General features: G+C 37.8%; 1 protein-coding gene across 3 annotated transcripts in view; it reads right to left on the reverse strand.

Annotated features, from left to right (window-relative positions):
• Positions 1-4,600: 4,600 nt before the first annotated feature.
• The window catches only part of SKAP2 (src kinase associated phosphoprotein 2), a 116,573-nt gene continuing 101,975 nt past the window's right edge, over positions 4,601-19,198 (reverse strand). For all 3 annotated transcript variants that reach the window (XM_068674241.1, XM_068674242.1, XM_068674243.1), the window contains 3 exons: positions 17,151-17,263; positions 7,522-7,623; positions 4,601-7,092 (listed from right to left, as the gene is read on the reverse strand). In XM_068674241.1, coding sequence (XP_068530342.1) covers positions 7,531-7,623; positions 17,151-17,263 — 206 coding nt within the window. In that variant the 3' untranslated portion in view covers positions 4,601-7,092; positions 7,522-7,530. The remainder of the gene's footprint in view (positions 7,093-7,521; positions 7,624-17,150; positions 17,264-19,198) is intronic.

The raw sequence follows: 19,198 nt of genomic DNA on the forward strand, positions 1-19,198 counted from the left end.
CAGACTGAATTGCTGAAACATATTCCCCAGGTTTGAAATGTTAAGACACCTAAGCAAGGTATTTTTTACAACTGCCTTTCAATGGGGAATATCACCCAGAATATGCAAAATAAAATGCCACTGAAATGCATTGTTTTTACCATTCAATGAAATGGACTATTTTGTGGACTGCATGTGCTTCACGGAGCTTTCAGCTTGTCCAACCGACAGGACACGTAAATGGGAAAGTATCACATCACAGCCTCATATGCTGTTCTGTCGGATCGGGCTATCATTCAAGATCCTGATCCCCACCTGATGGACAAACATCTGCAGAAATTGCTGGCTCACTGACCTCATTAGAGACATTCAGTAGCAGTGCTGCAGATGAAGGGCCCAAGATGATATTGAACATAGATCAGTAAGGATCATTTTTCAGCAAAGTGTCAACCATATAGGTCTTCATTCTCTGCTGATTGCTCACGTCTCACACAGGCCACCTTTGGTGCAGATTCAGGTTCATTTTCTCAAGGAGGTATTTTCTTATTGTGCTCTGGAAACAAGAATTTATCCCAACTCCGTAAAAATCTGATGTTTCAAGAAGGCACCCCAGGGTAAACATTCTCCTCTTCATAATTTCGTATAAATTCATGGATACAGGATTGGAGTTGAAGACAGAGTATTTACAGTGCAAGTCATGAATATAGTTTAGGAGAAGAGATTGTTAGACCATCTTTGTAGCCCTCCTTTTGACACTCTCTAATAGTTTTATATCCTTCTGTTATCATGGTGCCCAAGACTGCACACAATACTTGAGGTGAGGCCGCACCAGCACAGAGCAGAGAAGGACAATCCCTTCTCTCGCCCGGCTGGCAGTGCTGGGCCTGGGGATACAGTCAGCCCTCCTGGCTGCCAGGGCACACTGCTGGCTCACATTCAACTTGCCATTGACCAGAACCCACAGATCCCTTTACACAGGGCTGTTTTCCAGCCTCTCATTCCCCAGTCCATACGCAGGTGGGTCCCTTCCAACTCAGGATATCCTATGATTCCTTTCTGTTTTAGAGTTTCACTCACCTTCTGAAAATGTACAAAGACCATGAGAGCAGATGCTGTTTCCTGAATGCTGCCTTCAAAGCAGTGCCAGACACATTAGAGGGAAGGCAATTCTGCTCATATCTAAGTCACGAGTCAATAATGAACTACAGGTGACCTTGGGTAGCTATCAGAAGGCAGTAAGAAGCTGAATGGCTGCAGAACCCCCTCAGTCTAGAGGTGAGTAGGTACCCACATTACCTATAATGTGCCTCAGACGCACAAAACAATGAATGGACAGGAACCTGGTTAGTTTATAGGCTTTCAAAAACAACTCTCATATATGATAATTTAGATTACCTTTTTGTTGTTCTTGTTGTTGTTACATAATGGAAATTTAGACACATAGATTACTTCCCCCTTTCATTTTAGCCTGGCACATTGAAACTAAGTCTGACATTAGCTTAAAATATGAGGGAAAAAGGAGATGCTGAAAAAGAAAAGGAAAAAGAGAAAGAAAGAGAAAGAGAGAGAGAGAAAAAAAAAGAAAGAGAAAGAGAAAGAGAAAGAGAAAAAGAAAAAGAAAAAGAAAAAGAAAAAGAAAAAGAAAAAGAAAAAGAAAAAGAAAAAGAAAAAGAAAAAGAAAAAGAAAAAAAAGAAAAAAAAGAGAAAAAGAAAAAAAGCCCAGAGTGTTTTATTGGTAGAGGCAAACAAAAAAATAGTGTCATAAAGACATAGAGTGTTTGTTACTAGGCACCTGACATAATACATTTATAAAACTATCACAGTGGATATAGAACTATCAAGTTCCTAAACAAGAACCTTTAAACAAATAGATTTTTTTAAAGCTTAAAAAAACACCCTCCTTCCCATACATAAATGTGCACTTAGGCCTGGCTGCTTTCAATTTAACTATAAGGAAAGAATGACAGCCCTCACAGAACAGAGTGGCAGAGAAGGAAGGAGGTCCCTCCGCTTCCCTGATGCCACACAACTGTTCACAGATTTCATCTCTTCCCTTTCCAAACTGAAATAAGTCTCAGAGGCTGAAGACTGCCACCAAATAAACTGCATTGCCCACGCCTGTCAGACTGTCTGCACGCTGCTCTTCGCATGCTGACCCTATTAGATTTGACTATTAAAAAGCAGCATTGGGCCATGTCAGCTCTTGGGTGGGAGACTGCAAAGGCACACTTCTGCGCTGCTGGCGTTTGAAAGATTGATAATGATCCTGGGTAATACTTTTCCCTTTAACCCAAGTGGTTCTGTACGGGGGTCAGCTGTGTGGTGCTGCACACCCCGTCTCATAGCACAAGGTATAAAAACTGAAATCCCAATTGCTTGTGGCCATTGAAAATCCCATGGCAATATTTATAAGTATACAAGCAATTACAGCAGATGAAGTAGCCAGACTGGTTATTCTCTTCTGCCAACATAAATCCTCCCGCAGTAACTGAATGTGGGATTTTTTTTTTCATCTCACAGCATAAACTTTAAAGTATTGCTGTAAAATGCTCATTAGGCATCAAAAATCTTTATAGAGTAACACTTGCTTCATAGCAGAGGATGAGAGGAAGTTTGTTCTACAGGTTGTGAGACACTGAGACTACTCCAGGATAAAAGCTCAAACCCACCAGTTTGCTATAGAAAAAAATATTGGACATAGTTTAAATTGCATTTAAAAAACATTTGTCTCCACCAGCAGCTCTTCTCAGACTGACTACACTGCAGTGCTTTATTCTCTCACACGTTGCTACAAGAGGACACTGGATTTTTAGTGGTTTTCCTGTTAATTAAGACTTGCTCCTTCCCAAAGGGTGAAAAGAAGCTGGCATTTCCAATTTTAAAATTGACTTGTGTTGGTATACCTTTCAGGTGCAGTGGTTATTCTTCTACTTTGCTTTGGATCCAGCTCCCTGTGGATTTATCTTCATGGGGTGTTGACTACGAATTCCACACAGCACAAACAGAATTGCCTAGATCCTATTACAAAATCATTCCTAAACAAATCCATAAAAGGCTACAACACAATGATTTACAGCTTATCATTGCATGTTGTGGTTTACAATGTAAAGGGGGGGGAAAGAAATATATACTCCTTGGCACAACTCAGTTGGCTTAGAAAAGGAGCATCTCTTTGACCTGCCCATCCAGTAACCATCTTGGCCTCCCTTTACTTCTTCCCGTAGCAAGGAGAGACTGGCCAAGTCACAGTTTCATTCCAGGAGCATGAAATACTGCACTTATAACTCAGCTTAAATCCTTTAATTTAAATCTGTGGTTTGAAGTTGGTTGCTGTTGACCCCTCACAAAATAACATGGGCTGTAGGGTGGGAAATGCACTCTGAAACAGAGATGTAGATTTGGCAGAGCGCTCTTCACTGAGCTCAATGACAGTGTTTTTCCAAATAAAAATGGAATGAAACAGACATCTGTCTGAGAGATGTCAGCCCCAGAGAAACCCTGGTAAGTGAAGGTTTTACAGTTTATCAGTACATTGTGCTATGTAAAGTGGAAAGTTGTTTACAAGGTTTCCATGCATACACTTATTCCCCCAGTTTCCATATTAATAAATTTTTCATCAACTTGAGGGAAGGAGATGAGAGAAACATCAAATGGCTCATGCAGCTGAAGTGTACGCCTTTGTCATCTACCTGGGTACTTTCATCCCATGTTTTAATATTTTACAGCTTTCCTACAGATCCCAGTGAGCTTTATCAAACCAGGATTCTCATTTACACCCACAACTTCATTTTTCTTTACCTGTAATAGAAAAAAATGAATTTCTGTCTTTTCGCTACAGAAAATTCAGTGCATCTCTTTTATTTAGTTCAGGTTATGGAAATAATTGCGTCCTTTTCAGAAAGAGGACAAAGTATTTGGCAAAAGACATTTTGAAAACTGTAGGGCCTGGTTTTGAGCTACTGTTTGGGAAGCCTGATCCTAGAGAAACTGAATTCAACAGTTTTTCAGTTCCAGCAGTTTTTGGATCAGGTTCTAAAGGGTTATTCTTTATCCTCCTCCTAATGCTGCATCACTCCCAAACTGCAAAGCAAAAAAGAACAAAGTTCATGCATCTGGCTTTAAATATAGAATGGGATCTTAATTAGTATTCACATTCAGCTTAATTCCAGTCAACAAAAGTTTTTATCATGAAGAGGGGAGAATAAAAGTAAGCTGATGCACATCAACTGATCTCGCTGATGGAAGAGCTGGTGCATACACTACTACTGGAACATGTAATTGGTGGCAGTACGTACAAAGAGGTAAATCCTAACTAGGTGCTGGTCAAATATGTGAACCAGTTATCTGTATGTAGAAGTACATGAAAAAGTACCGGAGTGGCGTGGTTATATCTGGGCGCCTCTGCTATAAAAAGCATTTGTATTACCCTTACTTCTCTGAATAAATTCAAATGACAGCCCCATTTCATTTCTTCATTCAGTCTGGAGGCCAGATGGCATTAGAATCATTTACTTCACCTTGTTGTGCTTAATTACTACAATCAACACACTATTTTCCAAATTAATCATAACAAAGTAATTTCATTAGTAACACAGCAGGCTGTTGAATTATTAGCATCATAACAGTTTGCAAACAATTAAACTTTATTTGAACCTTAAAAATTTGCAGAGTAGAACATTATTGTAAGATCTAATGGCAGTATAGTACAAATTCAGAACAGAGCAAATAATCAAGTAAAACGCTGTACAAAATATGACTCACAACCACCTTTTTAAAAAATTAGCTGCCTGGCTGTTCACAGAAAGGCGAGCGCAACCTAAGCAAACAATGAAAATGAAGCGATTAGCATTTTCTAACACCGAGATTTGTTTAAGTAGCACCAGCGGAGGTTTTCTTAGCCAAAAAAGGTTACGGCGGCTGCACGGATTTAAAGCAAACAACCCGCCCGCGCTCCACCGCTGCTTTATTCGAGACACTCGCGGTGACTTTCCGAGCAGCTTTCTGTTAGGTCTCGGGTTTTAAGGCAGCTCGTTTACCTCCCCCCCCCCCATGCCCGAGAAGGGGGGCAGAGCCCCCGAGCCGCTCCGCAGACAAAAGGCACTTTATTCCTCCCGCTGCCGCCAGCCGGGAGGAGGGAGCTCGGCGGGCCGGGTGCCCATCCGTTGGCGAAGGACTCCCTCTCCTGGAAAAAAGGCAAAAAGCGGCGGCGGGGACGAGGGGAGGGGGAAGGGGGCCGGGGCCGAGCCGGGCTCCTCCCGGTGCCGGCGAAAAGCTGCTGCCACCTGCCGCCGCGGGCGCGCAGCGCAGGGATGCGCGGGGATGCGCGGCGCAGGGATGCGCGCAGCAGCCGCCCCCTCTCCCAGCCCCATTTTGCCTTTTCCAAGCACACCTGCCCACGGACCGTGTTCGCCTCGGCCGATGAAGGAGGGTTCACCCCCAAAAGCTAGGCGGTGCGGGAATTTGGGGCGCCGGGAAAAGGAAAGGCAGCTCGGGGCGTGGAGGTGTGGGGTGTTAACGAGGGAGAAGGGGGTTTATGGCCGTGGCATTAAGGCCTTACCTTCCGTGCACAAGCCCCAAGTAGACTTGATAAAGTAGTACGAGAGCTGAAGACTCTAATCTATCCTTTGAATGCGTCACTGATAACGTCCAGAATAAATCACAACGAGTATCTCTTTTTTAAAAATATACACCAAAACTCTGTACCTTCTTTTATTCCTGTTAGGATCCAGTGTATTAGGAAGTACCAGAAATGACCTAAAACAAGCACAGCACCTGAGCTTATTAAAAGGACCTAGCCCTGAGTTTAGGCTAACGTTACCCTTTAACCCACAGTGTTCCCAGGGCCCGCCTGAAGCATAAACAGCACAAGCAGCTACAGGGGGACCTGCACAGGCTCAGCAAGCCTCAGACTGGCCTGACCTGCCTCCTTGGCAGATTAAGGGGCTCACAAATCAAGTCTGGGGGAGGATTCAAAAAAAGCTGATCTTCCATGCTACTAGTCGAACACATCTCCAAAAGGAGAGGTTTAATTAACTCTACCTTGTCCAACTCCTTGTTCGCAAGTGAAAATATTTATCTACTTTTTTTTTTTTTAATGTTTCAACTGATGCTTTTAGCCACAAAGTCCTGACACTAAGAACGCAGGCACAGCCCTTTTTAACTCAGAGCTGAAGATGTCTGTTGAACAACTCGCATCAGAAATTCCACACAACAGGGTATGCAGATTTTACTCTGTGGAAAGTACAAGCAAGGTAGAGATAAAAAAAAAAATAGCATTTCACCACCCACAAAATCACTCATCTACTTTTTATCTCATGTTGGCTTACCAAAAACTGTTGTCTTTAATACATTATCTTTGCCAAATTTTCACAAAATTCATACCTCCAAGTCACAATGCTATCAGCACAGTAATACTGTGCTGTGCTGATACCCCACGTAGACAGATTTACATCAGCAAAAGAGCCAAGCCTTCATTTCGTAGTACCGTAACAGTCATTAACATTAACAAAGCTAAATATAGAAAAAAAAATAAATCATTGGCTGAAACTAAAACAAAACAAAACCAAAAAACAACCAAACAAAAAGCACACTTGGAAGCAGAATACTTTGAAGACTTAAAATAGTACACAGAAATTTCCTTTGATTTTCATAAAAACTGCAAAAAAAAATGTACAGTGAGCTACTACATGAAACAGTTAATTCATGTATGAACTGTGCAATAGTTTTCTACTTTTGAAGTCCAGCTTAATATTTTTAAATCTGAGTAACAGGTAAACACAGCCAAACTCCCTGAAAGAACACAAATGTATAGCAATACAGAGTGCTGCTATTATGCTTAAGAAAAGAGCAACAGGCACTATTTGACTGCTTGTGCTCCATATGTGAATTACCATGTATTTCATTTCCTAGCATTACAATTCTATAAAAAGTGACTAAGAAGAACATTTCCGTGGAATTATGATCAATTACAGTTTTTAATGTTTAATATATACGAGGCAATGATCTGACTACGTTTGCTGAAACCACAAAATGTGTACGGCACAATCTTCTTCCAGAGGTCGGGTCTGTAAACTGCAGCTGTACACCACTCTTGATTTCAAGTGCAGATTTCGCCTGATTAGGGAAAGGGAAGTTGAAAGCATATCATTAACAAAAAAACTAAAACACACGTATAAAACTCAGTCCAAATACTTATCCCCTTCCACAGATTTCTGCACAGATACGTACATATTACTGAAGTAGCAAAACTAACTAGAAAGCACACCAACTTTGTTTCACCCAATATACATATACATACATATACATACATATAAATAAATATCTGGAAGAGAACTATAGTTATAAAATACATCATCTTTTGTACACTGTGGTTTAATATTTCATACAGAATCCCAGAAGTGCTTTAATTGAACCTTCAATATATTTTGCCATAATCTTTATGTTAACAGGACTCTACAAAGGTTCCAGGAAAGAAATACTTATGAAACAGAGAACAAGGGAACATATAAGCCATTACAGAAGATTGGATTAAAATGTACTTACCCAGGCCTCTCAAATATCATACATCTCCATTATGTAGGCTTTAGGCACCAAGCCAATGGTTCCCTTCATTTCTCCTACCCACCAGCCAAATCTATTGTACTCCTAATTGAAAACAATATGCAATATTAACCTTTAGTCTGATATAAATGCAATAGAGTTTTGTATGCAACTCCTTATGGATGCTCTCTCTTATATACAGTTGTTATCATTTCAACTGAAAATTAAAACATTACATCTTTTTGTTAGAGGCATTCACATACAGAGTTAGGCAAGGATAGAAGTTAAATTTTAAAAAGGCCTGGCATGCTCAAGAAAATTTCTTAATTATGGCCACAATTCTCTACAACACATACTAAAAATAGCTGACCTCTCCATCCTGTATTTGTCACATATATAAAAATCTCGTCTTTGTAACTGATATCTAATATCATGATGTTGACATACAGGAATCAGCTGGGATTCTTTCAGCATCGCAAGACTAAACTCTAAGAAACTTACAGACAACTTATTTTAAATAAAAACTTCCCCAATTGTGAAGGGAATACTATAGATCTAATACACAATCTCTTTCTATGGACAAAGTCTACTATTGCTTTAGGCCCACAGAAAATTCTACAGCAGATCTCATATGTCTGACAGATGACTAATGTACTTTTGTTTGAAATTTGTTTAGGCTTAGTGAGATAAATATGAAACAAAATGAATTATAATAGTTTAAAGAAATAATATCTTCCAAAGCAATACCAAGTAAGAGTATTGTGGGATCCAAATTTAATTTTTTTCCTATGAGGTAAATATTTTAAGATCAATCCTAACAGCAGTTCAATAAATTGTAACAGCTGAAATTGCACACACACATATATTGAGTTACAAATGAAGCATTATTAAAACAGAGACCCCATTCAAAAATGGAATGATTAGTAAGATAGAAATTACTTTGGAACAAACATGGAAAATACAAAATACACAGATATCTCTGATAAGCAACATCTGCTTCCTGCTACGCTGCTCTTCTGATGAGAAAAGCAAAAGGCTGTAGGATTTCTGAATTAATGGTCCTACTGAGATGACACTATAAGCTATTATTTTGACTGTAGATAAGTTTTCGGTTATAAATAGTCAAGTGGAGCTTAAGGGTTAATGGAGTTTCATTACAGCTCGAGCTATAATGATTTGCTGCTGGCATATCTGGCCTGGTGGAGAGTTCTCTAGGGTCCTATGAGGTGCTTAGTGTACTCAGCTCTCCCTGTGCGTAACTGCGATGAAGCCTTGTTGATGGCTCACTTTCATGTTGGCCCAGGCTTTTTTTTTTTTTTTTTTTTTTTTTTCTTCTAAGAACATGCAGGCAAGCAGACACACACACACTTTTTTATTTTCTTTTCATGAAGGGCTAAGCACCAGTCTTAAATTAAATGTTTTCTTCCTTCACAGTACAAACAGAAGTTGGTGATTTAAAAGGTTCCATCCTACTATCCATAAAATACTGCAGGAAGTGTGGCTTAAAGGAAGCCCATGCAAATAAATAAATAAATAAATAGACTAAAATAAAAATAAAGGTAGCAAAACCTTCTCTTATGATGCAAACTCATAAACTAGAAAGCTGCAAAAACAATTCCACCTTCCACTGCCATATGGACTTGTGGTGATAGATCTGGTCTGAAAGTTGAGAGGTACCTGAGTCTGACTCACCAGCGAGAAAACTCTAAACAGAAGTTAAGATCTCATAACATTTCCCTTGGGGCACACGTTACACCCCAAATCCTTAAAGGTTGAATAATACCCTGACACTGAAGTTTATAATGTTCCAGATCAGCCTGTTTAAAATTTGTATTTTATCTCAAAGTACACTGGTTAAATATACAAACTGTATTTCTAGACTAAAGTGGGAAATTGCTGAAAGGAGCAGTGCTCACGTATACTACTGGAATCTTGGCAATAAATCTCTCCTAGAGAAAGAAACAAAAGATTTTAAGCTGCTACATGGAAGTCATGAAGAGCCTGACAAAAGTGATTAAGCAAGTTTTGCTAGACATCAGCCAAAAAAACAAACAATACATGAAATGAGGGAAGTGGCTTAGTTAAGTGGTCATTAAATTGCATATGACAAATGGCACAGAAAGAGCCTGTGGACTATATTATCCATTGAAAATGTTCCACTTAGCAACACTACACGAACTTAGAAATAATTGTTTTTAAAGAAACAATTCAGATACCTCAAATTAAAATTAAGAGCGTGTCACTGTTTTGAAAACTTTGGTTTTTTGCTACTTACTAATACACCACTTACTGCTCTGGCACAAAGCTAAGTGAGAAGATGAAATGAATGTTGATGTAACAGACTAGTAAACTAATTTAAGGATTCAGTGCAACCATTATACTATACAGACAATATTCCAACCCAGAAGCTTTTACTCTATCATTACTATTCTTTGAATGGGCCTCAAGAGCAACATGAATCCCAATTAAACCATCTGCAGTCTATAGAAGTCTGAACAAAAAGATAATACAGATACCTGGTTACAAAGAATATAAAACCTTAATCTCAGGTTTTGGAATAATTGCACAGCAGCCCCTTTTAAACTAATTAAAGCACAGACATTTTTCTCTGAACTCCTAGCCACTCCTTTCTGTCTTCAGTACCATGAAAGAGTGAGTCCTAGTCGGACAGAGAAGCAGTCCCCCACTCCTTTTCTTGAAGTCCCATATACAATCCAAACTGATATATTGTTTCTATCAATGGTATCGATGATAAAAACTCCTTCATTACAATATAACTAATACACTGTTGGTGTGAGGTCTGTAAATCTATTATACTGCTTGGGATGTGTAGAATAAAAGTCTAAAGCCCACATTTGTAGGAAATAATGATTAAAACGCAGAAGAATCTGAAGTCAGTCAGGAGTTTTATTTTAATTCTTAGGAGTTGGGAAGCATGGTGTTTTTGCAAGCATCAGCTTAAGATCTCAGGTACCTCTGGGTCTACCATCTGGTATCCCTCACCACATGCAGCTCTTAACATCACTGCTAACATAGGCAAGCGACTATACTTCAGAAGGACTGATAAAATAATGAAGAGTCCTTTAATCTACAGGAAACCATTGTAGTCAATTTATAAGAAATATTGCATCCCTTTGTAGGATGTGTAATTATTTTCTATTAATCATGTGCTATAAAGCTACATTATGTGGTTATTCTGTTATCACTAGAAAGAGGCCTGCAGTCAGCTCCTGACAATGTTAGGTAATTACTAACACAAAGCTTCTTTCTCCTTATGTAGAAAGGCTATCAAGATCCAGAGGTGCTGTGATGCTCGCTATATGAAAATAACTCTCCAAAGAAATTCAATAACTGCAAAATGAATTGCTCCGAGGCAAACAGAGGGATAGGAGAGGGGGCTGGGTCAAATCCAGCCACCCTGCAATGAGGAGAATGCACAAGTGTGCGGCCACAACTCCAGCACGTGACTCCGAGCACATTTGCCATAGCAGGCAATGTTGGGCAGGGGAGGGGGAGGAAGAGGCTAACACAACCCCTGGAATACAAACACCACCGTAGTGGAATATATTATGCCAAGTAATATAGAACAACCACCCTCACAGACAACCAAATGCTTTCTAAGCCACTTCTACGTTTTCACCATCTGTAAGAGAGTGGCGTGTTTGTGTTTTGTCTTGTTCCAGCAGAAATTTATTAACCAAAGTAAAGTAATTTCACGAGGCAACAAGGAACAGGTTATGACTTAACATGCTGGCAATACACCCTCTGTTCAGCGACGTTAGAAAAAAAATCCCATCAGGGTTTAGAGGCTCTTCAGAGGCTCTCAGCTGAACACCCTGCGAGCAGATGCTTCTTATCCCGTTCCACCAATCTCACTGCTCTGATATGTATACACCTAGGACTCCATGAGATACTGGCCTTAAAAGTTTGCATTTGCAGAAAGTACAAGAGGTAGACATACACTGTCTGATTTTCGCGGATATCTTTTAAATCCAAGATTTATTCAAGTTTGGGATTTATTTATTTATTTTTTTAACTCTAGAGGAGAGGATTTTGATATGCAAGAAGACAGATTTTTGATATGCAAAAGGAGTTCTTTAGCAGTCTCTCTTCTCACCTTTAGAAACAGACCCTCTGAGTAAATGAGGACCCCCAGATGCTTTGCACCATATTAACTTCTACTGACTTCAGCAAAAGTTGAGAACATCTGGTCCTTGTACAAGTAGTCTCTATTGTTTAATACATATAGTATGTTGTTGTTGTTTGGTTGTTTTTTTTTCTTGTTAAAAAAAAGGGGGGGTTGCTGAAAATCATCATTGTTTTTCAATGTGTAGAAGAAAACAATGGACTTGTATTCAAAAAACATGCCGCTGAAGCGTGTGAACTCAAGATTTTTCTCCTACCCTCTCCCATGGCATTGTAAGTAATATTAACTTGCAGACTGAAGATCTGCAAGCCTTAAAACTGAAAAGCAAAATGTATTTATTGCCTTGTTTGGGGTTAAATTAAGTAGCCTCTCCTATTGATCTAAAGAAGTGTGGGAAACAGGGAGAATACTTTCTTCAAAGAATATCCTAGGGGGCAATTTTGGCAAGATAATATTTTAAAACACCTCTAATTCATCCAGAAGATTGAAACCAGCTAAAAAATTTTAGAACTTCCTTTGGTGTAATTGCTGAATGATACACTATCAACAAGGGAGTATTTTTGGCACAGAACAGCATTTTCTCTAAAAAGCAGAAAATGACAAATGTTTTAGATAACTGAATGAGACTTCTTCACAGGTAGAGTTGTTTTAAGACAGCAATAAAATAGTCATCTTTAAGAATATAAGCCTCAGATTTACTGTATGGTAGTGTTATTAGGTTTTATTTCCTACAATGTCATGAGACAAAATAGACACCAATTTGAAAGCTTTTGATCAGAATAAGCTGACTGACTTGCGAACCAAAACTGGCACTGACAGAAAGGCCATTTTATTATCTCTCCCATGACATGACGCCAACGTTTTTTTAAATCACGTAAGTAAATGTTTACGTTTTATTGGTATGCAAACCAACAGAGCGAGAATCACTTTGCTTTAGTCTGTCTTAACTAACATCCCACTGAAAGGCCTTCACTCTTCTCTTAGCCATGTATCTAGTCTATTTCTCTGTAAGGATACACCAGGAAAAGGCAGAAGGAAATTTACAGCTCAGTAAGTGCCTCCTAAACTAAGATGAACTTGCATCTTAGTTTTCATCAGAAGTGTCCCACTGAGGCAGATCTCCAAGTACTCCCCACCTCGGCTCACTTCGCAGAGCAGTCTCAGAGCACACAAACTGAATTTCTTGCAGATTAAACTAAACCAGAAGATGCACTTTAGTGTGCTCCAACCACTAAGCTAGACTCATTCCACAAAACCAGAGCAGACCTATTCTGACAAAAAAGCCTTTTGGGATGTGTGGACATAGGGGCCTCAGCATGAAGTGTTTCACCCTGCAAATCTGCTCCTGTTGGTACACCCTGTTTGCTAATGTAGATGTAGGCAGGATGATCATGAAAAGCAAAACGATCATTAAATACACCTCTGCATATGAACAGTCAGACAATGGCCTGACAAAAAACACGTGGGATTTTAGTATGCCTTTGACATCTTTAGGGGGGGAAAATACTGAATAAATATACTTTATGATGATTATGCACATAGTGTACAAAATGTTCACACTCACTATGAAACAGCTGCACTGTACTCTATTTCATAAGTGGTAATCCAAGCTATCTTTCTGAGATTTCTTTGTCTTTTCACTACACAAAAAATAAAGGTTTTGTATGTATGGCTTGAGCATTTCAACAGACATTTGTTGTGTTGAAAGAACAAAAATCTCCCACATTGGAAGTATACAACTACTGAATAAAGGGTAATCTAGATGCCAAGTTAATACTCAAACTTTTGCTCTAGAATTTTCCATGAAAGTCAAGTCATAAATGAGATTTCCATGAATCATAAATACCAGAGTGAGTAGCATTATATCACATTAGCACATACTCAAATAATAACAGTGAAGGAGTATTCCAGTTTGAGATACAATTTCTGATTTTTAAGTATTATTTGTCGCTTTACTGCAAATATAAATGTGGTGGGAATTAAATTAGGTTAAAAGTTAAGAAATGTCAGTAATTCTGCTAAGCGGGTGCCTGCTAATGTCTAGATAAACTTCCATTAGTATTTGCATCTGGCTCATGAAACTATGGGGTTTCCCAACATGAAATATGCACACAAAACAAATAAATACTGCAACTGCTGCACTTAAGTAAATTGTTCATACCAAACGTTAAAAAATATGGCCACCAACACTCACAGTTGGCTTTGTTACTGAAAATTGATTTCCTGAATAAGAGCTATGGAAGATTTATAAAAAGAATTGTTACATCATGGATTGTATTCCCATTTGTCATGTGGTTTTGAAAGCAAAGGCAAGACCATAAATGAATAGGAATTAAGAGCAACTATCATTTTAGAAAACGGGCTGCCCAAGTATTGCATTTCTAATAGTCAATATTAACTAAGAAATCGTATTAATGAGTCCCTCACTGAGTAGAGCTATAAAATGTTTTCTACCGCATAGTGAAAGAGGGGTGTATAAATCTCTGAAAGTTCACATGATTCGTAGTGCAAGTTATAAAAGCCACTTGAATATTCAGGAATAAATTCAAATGATAAATGTACAGATACTTTGATCTATTTATTTGAAAAGTTAGAGGGCTTTTGTTTGTTTGTTTTAATTAAGCTAGTATATACTACTGCAACAGTTCTCCTGTTACTTCTCAAATTAAGGGCTCAACTTTTGAAGGAAACTCTCAAAGGCAACAAAAAAAGATAAAAAATATATTGTTTTTTAATAAAGAGCCCATTGGACAGCTGCCATGGGAAAGCCACAATAGACAAATGTTTAGATAATAGCTAAAATAGTTTTTAAACGCATCTTCTGAACAAGGAAAACTCACTTTGGTATAGTAATAACTCTAGTCATGCATAGGTATTTGTATTATCAGTGTATACGCATGCTCATTGCATTAACACTGACTTTTGGTGCTTGATTTAAAGTAAATTATGAAGCGTTTGCCTTTGCATAATGGTTAGCTATTTTAGTAAGTAAATGTTGCCCAACAAACCTTTCTTCTATATACACCTAAGTTACAACTTACATGTAACATACTGCTCTTGCTTTATTTAAATTATATCAATGCCCACATTTTCAAAACTGGTTCCTAATTACTTCAGTTGTACTAATGATCTCATTTCTTGGAAACAACATAGTCACTTTCCCCTAATTTCTCTAAAAGTATGTGAAAAAACAGTTAAAAAGCAGTAAAATACATTGCTTTGGCATAACTACTGCTGGAAGATAAAAATCTATTTTATTATACTCATTAGAACAAGCTATACCATTTATATTTCACTGTAAAACGGAGAACTATTACGTGTTGCACAAATATGCTCAACAGTTTGTTAAAGCCTCACCCTTCCTACCACAATACTACTATGCCCGTACTTACTTCCTCATAAGCAAAATGAGATTTCTTCAAGACTAATGTTCATAGCTAGCTGACATATGATAGAAAGGCAATAAAGCCATAGCTGGGTTCAAGCTGAAGCTGAATTTATGACACCATTTTGGATATATACACATCAGCTCCTGTCAGTACCTGCATCTCTCATTTTCAACCACTAGATGGTGTGAAAAAATAAAAAAATTGCTGAGGAGTCCTGCCAACTGCCACAAAATCCAAGTACTAATGTAGGGGATTAAGAAATATTTCTTGACGAAAAGTCTTGACCCACTTCAGGATGGTTAGGCTCACTTTTCCTTTGGTTGTATTTTCACTTACCAGACAAAGAGCCTGTAAATGATCAGTCCTTGAAACTGAACCAAGTAGAAGGGTAAGATGGATAATTCCCTGGCACTTTCCCCTCCAAGGACCCTAAATTCAGAGCTGACAGTAGCGGCCAACACTTATTCTTCTGAAAAAGTTGCAACAATCTTTAACTGAAACAGGGCTGAATTTTCTGGGCTCTATTTTGGAGTAAAAATCATTCCCAAACAGAAAGGCCCTATATATCTGGAGTCGCAGCAGGCCTATTTCAAGGACTGATTACATATTAATCAAGGCACGGTCACAAGACAGTTGATATACAGATGACACCTTAAGCTACTGTGTTTTTTTATTCTGCTCCATTTTTTAAGTTAAATTCCTCACTATTTGAGGAAAAGCAAATGAGTTTTTCACCTACAAGTTGAAGATTAAGATTTTATTAGCGCCTATAACATACCGAAAAGTACAATTCTCAGAAGGCAAATGTGCAGTGCAATCTGCTTGCTTGTGGGCTTCCCCCCCCTCCTTTTTTTTTTTTTTTTTTGGGGGGGGGGGGGGGGGGGGGGGCAGGGGGGATGTGTGTGTATACTAAAGAATTAGTACTGTTCTTTAGTGCTGTATAACTGTATGAAAGCCTGCCCAATTGAAGACTGCCTGTAGTAATGTAATTCAGTTATTAGTTTAAGTGACACTGAAATGCTTCAAAAGACATACATGTTCACATTACATTAGTAATATATCTTCTATATTTTTATATGGGACTATCTTTCTACCTATAAATCTTAAATTTATTTAAACAGAAGCTGTACATTTATTATCCCTAAAACACTGCATTTAAAGGTATCACAGAAGATTTAAAGCAACTGTGACAAAACTGAAGAGTTTGAAACTAACACAAACAGATGGCTTTAGCTTTCATGCAGCTACATGTGTATTACAATATCTTTAGCATAAATTCTACTGAATGGCAATTACATCTGAGATACGTATTAAAAGGTGCTTTTTAAGTGAAAACTAAAAAAGATCAGCTTTTTTCTAATGTTTGGGGAAAAGAAAAATTTCCTGTGATTAATTGTTCAGAAGAACACTTCAATGGACCATGAGATACATAGTTTATGAGAGATTTTTTGTTTGTTTGTTTTTAAGAGAAAAATAATAAAATTCAGAAACATTAAAGTAAAATTAAATTTCATGCTTGTATTGCTTATCATCACCTCAAATGAGAAGAATTATATTCATCATTTGCTTTGCAAACAGGAAAGCAGTAAATTAAAAATTGCCCAAATCTGTCAGAGCAAACAAATTTGAAATCTGAGCTGTCAGAACAACTGCAATACACATACAAAGACGAAAGGACAGTTTGGAGAAAAAAAAAAAAAAAAAAAAAAACCTCTAGCAAGATGCCCAAAAAGTCAGAATCAGCACAGTCAGAAATGTAAAACAGGAAACCAAAAACATAACATGGAAGATAATTTAAAATTCTACAAGGTTAACTTTTACAAGCAGAAAGCACATTGTCTCCTGTTAAATTAGTTAACAAATGGTAGCCAAGATTTAACAAGTAAATAAACATGCTTTTAAGTTAATTCCTGTTACATGGCTATGTTTTAAATGTGATTATAGTTCATTTGACAAAATAATTAATTGCAGGGAATATCTGATTGCAAACAAAGGATCTGAAAGGGAGTGCCAATTTCCCCCCATAGGACTGTGGGAATGTGCCCTTCTGTGCTTCTCTCTTTTTACAACTCTTTAGCCTCAGTAGCATGCTGTACCTTGCTGAGAATGTAGATAACATCACCACGTTTAAATGACAACTCGTCAGGTACATCTCCGGTGCAGTCCCATAAACCTTGGTAGAAATTGGCATAATCGGTATTTTTGCCATCTGCAAAGAAAATTACATCCAATTACAAAAGATAAAAATTGAGGGACTAACATTGCTCTTTAAACCTTCAGGTACTAGAAAGCAATTAATTAGTGCACATTTCTTAATCCCCTTGGTAGAAACAGCTCCTTCATAACACAAAAGCAAGTGGAAAACAAGTTTAATAGGTGAGCCCTTCACTGGCAACAGTTGTATCACTGAAGACATGTAGCTGCAGGTTTTCAAAGCATTTTACAGCTGCAACTTAAAACAGCTAGTTTTCCTCTACTAATGTACTTCCAGCAAGCCACGGTTGTATCTCAACTTGAAACTGATAAAAATGCTAGAGTATAATTAATAATAATCTGTGAAAGGAAGCCAAAGTAAGTATTTTGTGATATGCTTCCCCTCCCTCCTCTGTTCCAACTAAACTAAATAACTTCTCTGAGAACCTTGTAGATAATCTTGGATTGTTCCTTCTGAAATATTGGAGAACTTGGAAACTGTTGCTGAAGCTGCATTTTAAAAATATTTGTGTCAGCTCCAGTTTAGGACATTAAGCTCTGGCTAAACATGCAACTACACTCTAGCCATAAACTCATCCTTCTAACAGCATAAGCACAATGGATGTGCTGTGTTCAAGCTGCCATACAGACCATTAACTGATTGATTATTTAGCACTCTTTGCTCTGTAATATGGCAATAACACAGTAATAAATGCTTTGTCATACACTTACAATACAGAGTGCGTCTACTGAAACACAGCACTTACACACGGTTAAATACACTGGGAGCTTCTGTTACACTGCAAACTATTTCCTGTTTTTAATTCCATGAGAATCGAGTGTGATGAGTTAATGCAAGAAGAATGTAAGCAATACCACTAAGATGACCAGTTACATTATGTATACACTAACCAGACAGAATGTATACGTACTAATAATTTACATCACTGGGAAGCTATCTTCTAATTCTGATAACATAAATATCACTGAACTGGCTGGATCAAGGCTGTCATCTTAGTTTTGTTATATGATCCTGGAACAGCAGGCTTGCTGGTTATTCCAACATATACCAGTTACATTTGCATGTCGTTAGCACTCTACGCCATTATTTATAGTTTACAATTTAATCATGATTGGTTCACTTTATTACTGAAAAAATCCTGCTGAAATATCAAGTAACAAGTGAGATGAAGTGTCACGCTATATAAAATAAAGTACTATTCAACTTGTATTTTTCCCCATTTTGACAAATGCTTGGATTTTAATTTTAATTCTCTCTGGATGAGCCAGAAGAGCTTGTTTCCTATTTATCCATTTCAGTCTGTGTTATGTGCTATCTTGTTTTGATGTCTAAACATTCACAACCTTGCCTTTAGAGCCACTGTGCAAGTTAGCCACCATTTAATTTTCCATAAACTGGTGATTAGCAGCTCCCATTTACTAAATAGCACTAGAGGGCGTTCTGACTATCAGTGCACAAATTCTTCTGTCATCACACCAAAAGTAGCAATTTATACATATAGTAAAGACTACTGACTATTCAGAAATAAGAGATTTTGTTACTGTAAAAATGCGTAGACAGAACAATATCAAGAGGAAGACAGAATTAGTATGAAACGTTGCACCTCTGAATATTGGCCCTTCTAATTTGTCATCTCATTATTCATCAATTTAGCATTAAACAATTAAAAATGGTAACGCTGGTTAGCACCAAATCAATTTGTAATAAATATTAAATCAGAGTACCTCTTTTGGTTCAGCATTGATCACAGTTCCCAGCCCCATCTCATAAAAGATAATATAAGCCCATGTAAGAAAAAACTAAAGAGCTACTTCGGTATATTCCAGCCTTTCAAATCTTTCAGCAATAATCTTATTGATTTGGGTTTCAAATACATTAATCAGTACTTTCACTTCTTCAGAGTTGCACTAAAATGAGTCATGATTTTTC

Source organism: Anas acuta, chromosome 2, assembly GCF_963932015.1.
Source record: "Anas acuta chromosome 2, bAnaAcu1.1, whole genome shotgun sequence".
Classification (NCBI taxonomy): domain Eukaryota; kingdom Metazoa; phylum Chordata; class Aves; order Anseriformes; family Anatidae; genus Anas; species Anas acuta.